At 41.7% G+C, this 12012-nt stretch overlaps 1 protein-coding gene across 1 annotated transcript in view; it reads right to left on the bottom strand.

Annotated features, from left to right (window-relative positions):
• Positions 1–268: 268 nt before the first annotated feature.
• RSPH14 (radial spoke head 14 homolog) overlaps positions 269–12012 on the bottom strand; it is a 72184-nt gene continuing 60440 nt past the window's right edge. Inside the window, exons 4-6 of the mRNA XM_010217432.2 lie at positions 1734–1959; positions 1392–1528; positions 269–507 (exon numbers count right to left, since the gene is read on the bottom strand). Of these exons, the coding sequence (XP_010215734.2) occupies positions 269–507; positions 1392–1528; positions 1734–1959 (602 nt within the window). The remainder of the gene's footprint in view (positions 508–1391; positions 1529–1733; positions 1960–12012) is intronic.

Here is a 12012-nt window from a genome sequence, read left to right as displayed (position 1 = left end):
GTTTCTTGTATTACAGGCAGATCTTGATATCACCAGAAATAACTTCTAGTGGTGAATTCTAGACTTGCTAGCTTTTTTTTTCTTTTTCCCCACATTGTCCTACCTGTGGCCTGTCAGAGATATGAAACTGTGGAAAAATGACATTTCAGGAGGAACTGTTCCGGGTAAGTGAGGAAGACAGTTTGGGTTTTGAAGGTCTTAAACAGTAATGCAACTCTTACAACAAGGTAACAACAGAGGGCAATAGCTCTCTATGAACCGTCACGTCTCATGGTGTCCACTTGATGACGCGGATGGCGGTTTCGGCCGCTCTCCTCACTGCCTCAGAGGGGTCGTTCAGACACCGCTCAAACGCAGCCACGTGACGGAGCAGGATCTGGCGGCCCTCGGGGAGCTCGGCCAGCATCGTGAGCACTTTGACAGCGCTCAGACGCGCTTCTCTCCTCTCCCCAGCAACCAGTTTCAGCAAAGCGGGAATCGCTTCGGCACCCAGCGCCGAGTACCTCCCTGCGGAAAAACAAACTGGCTTCACAGCGTGTTCTTGTTGCACGTTACGAAACAACTTGGAATTGCCACTTTTGACTCCCTGCCCAGCTGCAGCTCTGAACACCCTGAGTGTGGAGCGCAGAGAGGTTGGATGTGCTTCTCCACCAAAGACCATAGCTAACTGCCAGGTCTATCTTTTAGGGGAAAAAAAAATCTTTCCTAATTAATTTGCCTCCCACACTACCATACTATTTGCAAAAAAAAATTGTCAGAGAATGTATGAAACACCAAATGATAGAATAAATCTTTTGGGGACCAGATGCCCTTAGGATCATCCTGTAGTCTCTTCTTTCTAAAAACACTTCACACATTTAGCTCCACTCCTGCGTTGGCCTTTGAAGCTAGGGGGACAGTAGCAGAGGAGGACTGAAATACAGTTGCTGTTATTAAGAGTCTTTTATGTCTAATTACTCACTCATCACACTGAAAATTTACCAGCTAGTGTTTTCAGCATCATGCAGCTGACCTGGGAGAACTACAGACATTATTAATACTAATTTCTTTCCTGGCTCGGAGAAGGAAACTCCCTCTAACCACAGGAAGAAGTTTCCACGCAGCAGTGTCCTCTGAGGACTGGTGGCTCAGGGTATGTGGCTCTGTGTGAAGCCCTGACCTGAAGTGAAAATTTCCCCATCTGAAGCAGCGCTGTGGAGGCAAACAGCACACACATCAAGATTTATCCTCCTGACCTAACTGAAGTGAATGAACTGCGGATACGTTGTAGTCCGCACACGCTACGGGGTGAATGAAGCTGCTCAAGACAGATCTAAAGACATGTCCTACTCCGATCGCTGCTGGTGCCTTAAAACAGGATTCCAGAAAGCAGGACTGTTTCTTTCTCTCACCCTGAGGTGTAACGGTGGCAAACATCAGTGCTCCTGCTGCTTTGGCTTGCACTTCAGGCTCTGTATCTTCTAACAGGCTCACCAGCACAGGAATGACGTCTTCTTCAAACACCATGGTTTTGCCCTCTGGATGGATACTGTGCAAAAGAGATTGGTTGGTTGCTTTCTCACACTGTGTGAACTACCTACAGCCTCTTCTCATGCCCAGCTCCTGTGGCCACCCTTCCGTCATGGTGAGAGCGCTGACACGGACCTCCTGCTACAGCTGTCAACTACTGCACTTGACTCAGTTATGAGACAGATACTTTCTTAAGAGTAACTATCATACACAACTTTCTTTACCTGATTCCCAGCAGGACCCAAGCTGCTTTGCTTCTGATGGCCACTGATGGATGTGCAAGCTTTTCCTTCAGGGTGGTAATGGCACCACTTGCTAGAGCTTCAGAAGCCTCCACACAGAGGCAGTTGGCGAGTGTGTCCAGGATTAGCTCCTGGATTTCATCCAATTCTGTCTTCAGTTGACACACAAGTGAGGGAATCAAGCCGGCATGCAATATGTCTATAGCCCCTGCAGGAGGAGACACAAAGGAAGCACAGGTGAAAGAGCACGTGCATTTACTATTTCTACTTGCACTTGGCATTTTTTAGTAGTATCAAAACACACATGGTAAGCATTTCCCTGCCCAAGTGTGGGACTGGGACATAGCAGCCACAATAACACCAGCCTGCTCACAAGTGCCATCCTGGCATTGCTTCCTCAGGCTTTACCTAGAAACGCTCAAATCTTTTACCGTTCTCTGACTCCCGGAGTTTTCTCAACATTTTCTCCATTATTATGTGCATGGTCATACTGAAAGACAACTGACATCCTCCGGACTGAGATTTTCCCAGCAGTCCTGGAGAGACCCGAGCAGGCAACGCTCACAGTGACAATTTCTCCCTACAATTACTCTTCCCAAGGAAATACAGGACAGAACTAGCTGCAAGGTACCTTCTGTCCAACTTCCAACTTTTGTGAGTGTGATCAGGTGCTAAGAAAGGCTGAGACGTGGGCCTTCGGAGCTAATGCTTTGCTATCATTCTCTATTATGGTTTCTCCTGGGAGAGCCAAGGGTTTGGAAGCCATCAGCTTCCTCATGCATTTCTTTGCAGTAATTCCAGCCAGGAAGCAGTGTGAATTCTGAGTTTTCCTTTGTAAAGGCAGTAGTGTCAGAGGTGGAGTGACCGTGCTCTGCCCAGCCAGCGCTGGCTTTGCTATGAGCAAGCGAGTGACTTACTCCTTGTTCAGTGTGAAGTCAACGTGGAAACAGCAACGCCACGGGAAAGCGAAAAGCAGAATGTACTGTCCGTGGTGACTATGTAAAAACAAAATCCTCCAGCTGTCTTGTTGCTAGGACTGATTCTTCGGTTGCTAAGAGAAATGTGGCTTCATCTGAAGTGACTCATATCTGGTTAGATAAGGACATTTTGTGGATAAGAGTCATTAAGGTATTTTCAAACAAATATCCCCAGTCAGGGATAAAAGGGCAAGTAAGAAAAGGATTTTAATGGTCTTTGATAACACATGCGAGAAGTCCTCACCTTGCCAACCGGTCTGAGAAACATGACTCTTTTTTAATCTAATGTAGAGGTTATTTTATTGTGTATATATATTTCTGAGGTTTTACTGATGCTGAATAATTTATTATTTTGTTAATTTATTAGGATTCACTTTGCTAATGCAGATGCAATGAAGTGCCCTGGGGTGATACTATTAAAGATTTTCCTACCTGTGCTACATTTGGTGGTCAGTTGCTGTGAAAATTCAGGTAATAACGAAAAAACAGATTCATTTTCAAACATAATGTTTTAAAATAAAACTCTTTCCCCTGTGCCAGAAAGGCAACGTGGGGAAGGAAAGTGAATAATGTTATCTTTGATCTGTGGTGCTGTGTATCAGTAGATGAAGGTGGCATTTTAATAGCAAAAAAAAAAAAAAAAAAGAAAAAAAGTGCAGGAAGGAAGGAAAAGGAGAAAATCCTCATGGATCAGCCTTTATCAGCTATCAGCTTTCATGAAAAGAAGCTGTATGACCTCTCTGCATGAAACTGGGATACTCGGGCTGCTCATGAAGTTACTGTTTACCCTTACAAATGCTGGGAAGCCATGGAGATAAGCACAAAACTCAAAATCTGCAGGTGAAGGAGGTGCAGTTTCAAGGAAAGGATAGTGGATCAGAGGTGAGATTCTTGTAGCCAGTGCCTGATTTTTGCACAGCTGCTTTATCAGATGATCAGTGAGATTTTCAAACCAAAGCCACATCCAGACACTTGACTGCAAAGTAATTTCATTCTTCCCAGATAGTTAACATGCTGAGTGCAAATGTAATAAAGGACTGAAGTTCAAAGCTCCACACTCCCCTGGAGCATTCGTGTAGCTGTAGTTTGCACTGATACCAATCATTCTTGGGTTGGGATCACACCATCAGCATCCCCATTTCCTCTTGTCTTTGCACAGAATGGTCAAGATTCCGGTTTGAGCCCAGAGAAGCCCTTGATACTTCAGTTTTTTATCTCCACCACTGCTGCAACATTTTGTCTCCTTTTCTCGCACTGGTACACATACTTTTTTCCTTTTCCAGACAGGATTCTGTTACTATTTTTTTGCACTTCAAACATTCAACAGATTTTTTTTTTTACCCACCATCTTTAATTTCATTTTTCCTTTCCTGCACTTCCTTATTTTTCCGGCCTTCCTTGCTAACTTTCAAGACCCTTGATCACTGCGTTCCAGACATCTAATACGAGTGTTTGTGTTTCATATTTCTGTGTCCGTGTCTTTCGCCTCGCTTCTCTACATATTGGACTGAAGTATTCGGCCAGGCAGGGCCACTTGCACCGGCCCTTGAGTTCCCTTCTTCCAGTTAATGTTTACTGACCTCCTTGGACTCAGTCATCTCTCATTCTCTGCATTTGCCCTTTCTTTCCCATCTTTGGTGCTACCCTTTGCCATTGCACTGCAGTTCTGAGGGCAGCACATACATCAAAGCCGCTGTGTCTTTCTGTTTCAATAGGCTGGCAAGATAATGCACAGAGCATTGTCCGGGACAGCTTTTGTTCTGAAATGATAACAAGTGGCATTTGTGTTGTAGGCAGAGATCCTCAGGGAGCTGCCTGCTGCTTATTTGGTACCAACACTCTGGCTGGTTTCATTTTCTTTTATTAGGCCAGGTCTCTGTACCAAGAACTTTCTCATCTACTGGATTTTGTTCTTCAGTGCTGTCAGAAATGCCATGATGCTACTAGAGGCAGCTTCTTAGATATAAATATAGAAACAAGGACTGATGTTTGACCTTGTCAAAAGACTCAGTGTGGTGAAAAGAGGGTGGAGGGGAATAGTCACTAAGTAACAAAAAAAGAGGCTACCTAACTATGAGACTTGAGTATTCCAGCTGGAAAGCATCATCGTTTTCCCAAGGGAACCAAAAGGTGAGAAGTCTGGGGAGGTGAAGAGGGAGGAGACTTAATCAGGGCAAAGCTATTTGAGAGCTGCTGGCAAATATGAGCAGCTTTGCAAGCAGATCCTTGCATCCTCCTGAGCAAGCAGGGGGAGAGGCAGGTAAGCTGGTGCTTCTCTTAGCCCTACACTGAAAAATGTGGCAGCAACCTGAGGATGTTGAGTTCCTGTTGAAATGCTCAAAGCTGAAGGTGATTTATGTATTGCTGAGTGAGTTCCAGGACTACTGGGAATAGTGAAGTATGTGTGTGGGGGAGATGTTTTCAAAATGCAAGTAGTTGTATTTGCAGATGCATAGTTAAAATTATTATTGATCTGTTTTTCTGAGAACTAGTAATCTTCCCTTGGGCTGCTTTTTATCTCAGCACTCATCCCTTGCTCCTCAGCCCTCTGGCTGCTCACCTCTTCCCTTCCCTGCCTTTTTTTCAAAAGACCCAAAGAGAAGTTGCATTTATTGCATATATTCTATTCTCTCTGCACAGCCGCAGGGCATGTAAACAAATTAAATTCTGCACAAGACAGAGGAGTCCTTTATGGTGCATAACAGTAGTGTTTTGTTTTGCCTTTTTTTTTTTCTTCCTAATGACATAAAGCAATTAAATCACAAATCCTTCTCCTTACAAATGTCAGTTTTTGCCTCAAAGCCGCCTGAGTGTTTGTTTTAAGGAGAAGCACGTGCCGCAAGGCGGGGAATTGGCTGCTGTAAGGTAGCAAGCAGGGAGCGGAGCAGCGGCCCCTTCCCCAGGGCACCTTCTTGCACCGCCCCTGCTCACCAGCAGTTTCAGTTTAGATCGAAAAAAATAATTTAATCTTTTGGCTCCCTGAGAAGACTTCTGAGTCACCAGTCACAAGAGCATCGTTCGAGAATCCTGCAGCAGCTAATTTAGTGGTAGGACTCAGCATGTAGAGGCTCGGCGCTTCCAGCATTATGGCTGTGTCGGGGAGCAGATTAAATATAACAATATTGTAAATCTGGGCTAGAATTTCTTTCCAGTGTGTTTGGAGCAGGAGATAGACCCCAATACAATAGATGAAAAGGAGCTTGCTGCTTATACCTCTTCTGCTTTACCCAGGTTGCTAACAGAACAGGAAAAAAAAATCTGTTGACATTTTTGAAAGTCAGAGCATTTTCTTCTTTTCTGTGTCTGCCTTTCAATAATATTTTAACAGGGGTAAACAGGATGTTTCCTGAATCTCAGAGGATGAACAGTGACATCCTTTGCGGAGTTTTTATTTTGCCTAACAGAGCTGCAGCTGCTTGCATCTCCTGTATAAATAATCTCCCTTAAGCTTTCTAAATTTCAGCCTTAGTACATTGATACACTCATGATCATCCAGTGCATCCCTGTGTGAGAACACAGGGGCACTCCGTAACTATCTGCATTCAGTTGATCGTAATGCATATTGATGACAGAAACGGGGAGATTGCTCAGTTTTTATTTCTCTGAAAAGGTACCTTTTTCTTATTCAGACAAAGAGGAAAAAATGTTAAACACCCTGAAAAACCCTGAAGGCTTTTTCTTTTCTTTTTCTTTTGGATAAAGAGGGAAATGTCATCTTGAAATTTATTAATTTTCTCTAAAGAGAAGACTTCGCCAAAATTCATGAAGGAAGGAAAACAATGTGCCATAGGCAGCACTCGCTCCAAAGTTCACAGATCAGTTACTGGAGAGGAAATTAATGCTGGGAGATACCGAGTCCCACAGAGCCAGGAGTGGCCACCTCCCTTCACTTTGTCCGCTCCAAAATTCCCTGATTTTGGGCTCAGGAGCCCAAAGCATTAACAAGCCAGTCATATCCACGGCCACACGGAGACTGTAAGGCGCACATGGTGTTCCCAGCTGGACAAATGTTCCTGTGAGTACCATGTACAGAGCAGCAACTTCCAGAGATCTCCTCTGGGAAAATCTGCTCTGCCACAGGGCCTTGTTGTCAAGATGTGGGAAACACCTCTTATCCTTATTGTTGGATGGCAAAAAGGGCAGAAAAATTGTTTAAATCAGGTGCTGGGGAGCGGAGACTTGAGCGAAGGGCAGCTGTATTATCAATGTGGCACCCAAAAAGCCCTGGCAATGCTTTGCATGGGTAAAAAATGTTTTAAACTTCTAAGGGACAAAGGCAGAAGCACACACCTGCAAATCTTCAGTTTTTAGGCTTTTTGCTGTGATGACTTTTAAATCCTTTTTTTTCCTTTTGAGGAATATTTGTGGTTTTGATACTTCTTTTAAAAATTTAAGAAATAGGAATGAGATTTAAGAAATTCTGTTGTTATTTTTTCAATTCCTGAGTTTTATTGTAAGGCTATCTTTGTGCAACAAAATGGCTCTGCCTTACAAAAAACACAGAATTTGATGGCTTTAGGTACACAGAATTACAATTCTCTCTCTCTCTATATATATATATGTATATTTTTTGCAACTAGTAAATTAAGCTCACATATTCCTGCTCAGACATAAGAGCAGTCATTATGTCAATTTTGCTCCTTATGAAAAATATATAATGAATATGGAGAAAACAGTCTCTCTATAGTGTAACTGAATTACAAGTAATCAGAAATAAGGGCACATGAAGGGCAAAGTTTCCTACACAGATTTGATTATACTACTGTCAAAAGAAAAATCAAAATGAGAGGTTTATAGGAGCATAGTACCTGGATTTAATCATCTGTCTGATACAGAGGCTGGAGGGAATTTTATCTTGAACACTAACTTGAATCAGCTTGGCTATGTGTATCATCTCCCAGGCTGAAACCTCACTGAAGGGCCGTCAATAGTGGTAAGAGGAGGTTAAAAAATAATAATAGAAAAGGGCTCATTGTATGTGCTGCTTTTTTAGAAGAGGGTTTAGGTGGGACATGTGCCCAGGGGCCCCAGCAGCTCCCGCTTGCTCAATGGAGCCGCATGGAGAGACTGAGGAGCAACCCAAAGGAGCATCCACTCGTGCCTGTTCCTTTCCATGTCCCACTGCTTATATGGATATCAAGTATTTTCCAGGCAAACTGATCCTACTCAATAAGAATTCCATCCTATTCTGAACGTGCTTCTACCAGTTTGCTTATCCTTAAGCCTGTACTTCCAGCAGTGAAAGTCTTCACCCTGAATTGAACACAGGGCTGGTCAGGATGTGGGCAGCCTTGGTTCGTGTTTGAGGTGGCTCCTGTGAATGATGCTCTCGGGCTCAGAGCTGCCTGGAGGCTCCTGGTGACACTGGTGACGTTGGAAGGTAACATAAGGGACAAGTAGCACGTGCTAAAATTATAGCTGTATCTCAAGGTTTCCATGTGAAGTAGAGCTATCATGTGGAAAGGATGCCAAGACATGTGAAATCTCATTATACTTTTCTCCCCAAGTACTTATTAAAAAATATACAGTTTGTCAGCTTTGGTAATATGCCCTCAGCTGGCAAGAACATCACGGCAAAAAGGGTTTCTAAGTCAAGGCGTTCCTCCTTTTGCCTATTTGTTCAGGTAAAACATGAAGGTAGGCACTTAGGTTTTGTTGTTTATCCTCAAGTAGGAGAAACCTACTTTCAAGTCACTGCTTCAATGAATATTTAATCTTTCATACAAAGACAGAAACCTTCAAATGGGGAGACAGTAGTGGGGATGAGGGGGGTATCTGAAATGGTACTTTTAGTTTAAAAGCTTTGATTTCAAAAAATAAGCACTTTCTGTTGAAAAATAATTTGCTAAATTATTCCTGGCCTAATTTATTGAATCTTCTTGGATCTAATTCCTGTCAAATCTACGGATTTTGTTATCAAGTGATCTTCCAGGTGTCAACACATTGGTCTTTTGCTGCATGTGCTATTTTCAATAACAGTTAGCATATTTAGATATTTAGTTGCTGTCTGTGAATGTCCTTTAACAATTGATGTAATGTTGCATGTGTTTCTTACTGACAGTTTGGTACATATTTTGGTTTAAAAATACACTTTATCACAATGAATAAATTATAAATTTCTTTAATTTGTGATGTTTTTCTGTACTAAATGCCTTCCACCTTATTTTTGGGTTAAAGTTTGGTATTTTTCCCCATTCCTTTGCCCTTAATAGTGAGAAATGAGGAAAAACTTGGCTTCAGTGGCAAGTGCTGATCCAGCAGTGAAGTCAATGACTGAGGCTGCAGTTACATAGCAGGTATATAAAAAAAAAAAAAATGAAGAAATGTGCAGGAGACCCCTTCTTAGACTTAGGATTGTTTTTCTTTTTCTTTTCCTTTTGCAAAGCTAGGGAAGTCTGTCTCATTAGCTGATTGTGTTATTTAGTTGTAACTCACTGCTTGGGTTCAAACTCCTAAATAACTGCTAGGATGATCTGCTGGGAAGAGTGAATGGTTGATTTTAAACCAAGCCCTCAGGCATGAATGATGCAGGACCTAGACACAAGAGTGAAATCCAAGTAGAAAATGAATTTTCATTCTAAATCATGAAGCTGAAGGAGGTGTTCAGACTCATACCACCTGCTGAAAGACACATTCATGGCTTTTTTTCCTCCCATCTCACAGCCACCGGTGCAAAGCAACAATATGCCATATAGTTATAAATATCAGATCCCAGTCATCTGCACTTGATGCTATTTTAAGCTCTTCCATGTGAGAAAAAAATGGTTAAAAATAAAAATACAGCCTCTTTATTCTTCTCTCAACGCTTTGTTCAGTTCTTCATGCTCAAAGAGAATCACAGACCTATCTATAAATATCTAACCCAGATCTACAATTGCATGTTAGAAAGTGAGTGTTTGGTCGAAAATTGAATGAAATACAAAATGTCTTTTATTATATTTTTATTACAGACCAGATGTGGCCTCTCAATTTTCCCTTCTTTCATTTGGAGATGTACGTTCACTAAGAATGCTGTCTGTGTGCGTATAAATATTTTGATGTTGTCATGGTATAATAAATGTTAATTGATCAGAAATATCCCTGTGGGATGTTTGCAAAAATCCCTATGGGATTTTGCACTTAAGAACACATTTCTGTTTTAGTACTATTATCTTCACACTAACTATGTACAAATGCATCTTTTTTGATCTAAAACAGAAAGCAACAAGAGATGATGATCTGGCTTTTGGTCAATGAACAGCACTAGAAAGTTGAGTGAAATGTGTGCAGTAATATATATATGTATATATACATTCCTGTAAGCTACCTATTAGATGCTACAGATCACCAAATCAAGCACAATGAAAACCTCTTCTGATTTGGGAAAACGTGAGCTGCCTTACATGCAAGGGAGAGCTGGAATCCAATGGGCTCCCCACAGTTCCTTCAAGGTGCTAATTGCTAACCTATTCATCCCAGCAAGTGTTTTCTATGGAACATTGTATAGGATAATTTTTTCTAGACTTTTCAGGTTTTTAAAAGTAATGCAAATTATTCACTTTTAATATATATGTTTACAATCTAACTATGTATAAAGAACAAGTTTTAGAGCACTGATCTTCATTTTATTTTTTGTGGGTTATCAAATATACCCAATTTGACTTTGGTATTTCATTATCTGTACAAGTTATAGTGAGACAGATTCTTTCTCTTCACTTCCTAAATGAAGTGACTACATGCAGCGTGCTCGGTGCCAGCTGAAAGGCTTGGATTGAGAATTTCAGGGAACAGGACAAGTTGAGACTAAGGAAAATACAGACAGATCTGCTGATTTATTTTTCAGAAGGGTCAGGTTTTAACTGTACCATAAATCAATGGCAAAATATGCTGAAAAAATGGCCCCTGAACTTCTCAGAGCAAGAGCTGTGCCATCACTTAGGTGCTGCACACGGGTAATTCCTTCACCTACAAGATGTGCCTCCAGTTAGGAGCCTCCCTCAAAGCTGCAAGCACAAAGGCATTTTGTCATCTTAATCAAAAGTACCTGAAAGTGCTGAAATCTGGCACGAGCGCGTCAGCGATGATTGTCCTACACAGGATGAGGCTGTAACTTCTACCAAAGTTGGTCAATGTGTGGAAGATGCATTTTTTCCCCCCATGTAAAGTACTGTGTTGAAGCCACATGTAAGGTGACAGTTTCTATAGTAACTCCTTGTTCTGTATGGAATAGCAGATTAAGCCTGTACACCTTGCTATTGTACTTTTATGCTTCTATCTAGCCTCAGTCAGTTACCACAGATACACTTTATGTTTTATTCCCTTGTGACCATATCCATGCTAAGGCTTTCTGCAGTTGCAAAAAAACATATTTGAAAAAAAAGCTGTTAGAATTAAGACATAGACTGCAATCTGATAACATAGCTTCATCTTTTGCTGGATTTATATTGCTAGATACTAAAGCTAAAAATTTGAAATAAATCTGTAGTGCTTTTAAGGTGGTTACCTTTTTATGAGGGTGGGATAAATTTAATTTGAAAGTCAAAGTTTGCTAGGAGAATAATGCCAGTTGTGTATATGACATTTAAATGTTATTATACCAGCAAAATCCCTTCTATAGATGCAAGTATATAAGCTATAATTCAGTTTTGTTCAGGAAAAAAAATGCAGAAAATTGCATTAGCCAACACATTTACCTCAGCACTGACTGTGCCTATCCTAGGTGTTTACCAGGATAACTTTGCTCTTCTAGATGTACTGGCAAACTCATCTGGTGTGACCAAGACCCCTGGTTCACCACCTGGGTGCACATTTCTCTCTCCTGGTCCACTACTGCTTGGTTCTTGTTTGCGTGCAGGACAAATCCTGCAGCTATGCTCTGGTTTACACTCAAATATTTCATCATGCTAATTCATCAGTGCTGCCACTCTGCTGATAACATCGGTCCTGGAAGTGGCAGTATTTACAGGAATTGGCTGCTTCCCGCACCGTATGGCGTTAGCCTTAGCATGGCAAAAAAAAAAAAAAAAAAAAAATGTCTGCATTCTGCCTGGCTTCTCCCTTGCTACCTCCTGCAGAAATGTGGCAGGGATGAGTTACGGCTCAGGGACGAGCTGTGCAGCTGAACCCAAAGGTACTTGAGGAAGGCTGCAGCCTTCATAGGGTGCAACTAGGATGGGAGGACGGCTGAAAGGAAGAAAGTGCTAGAAAAAAGAAATAAAAATGTAAATCCATTAATGAGACTAAATGATGCTCAATGAAAAAGCTGCAGTGAATCACACACAAATGCAAAATAGAGGAAAGGGTGA

The sequence above is a fragment of the Tinamus guttatus genome, unplaced genomic scaffold (assembly GCF_059628265.1).
Source record: "Tinamus guttatus ecotype Peru unplaced genomic scaffold, ASM5962826v1 Tinamus_guttatus_pri_ptg000459l, whole genome shotgun sequence".
Classification (NCBI taxonomy): Eukaryota; Metazoa; Chordata; class Aves; order Tinamiformes; family Tinamidae; genus Tinamus; species Tinamus guttatus.
This window is presented reverse-complemented; position numbering and strand designations above follow the sequence as displayed.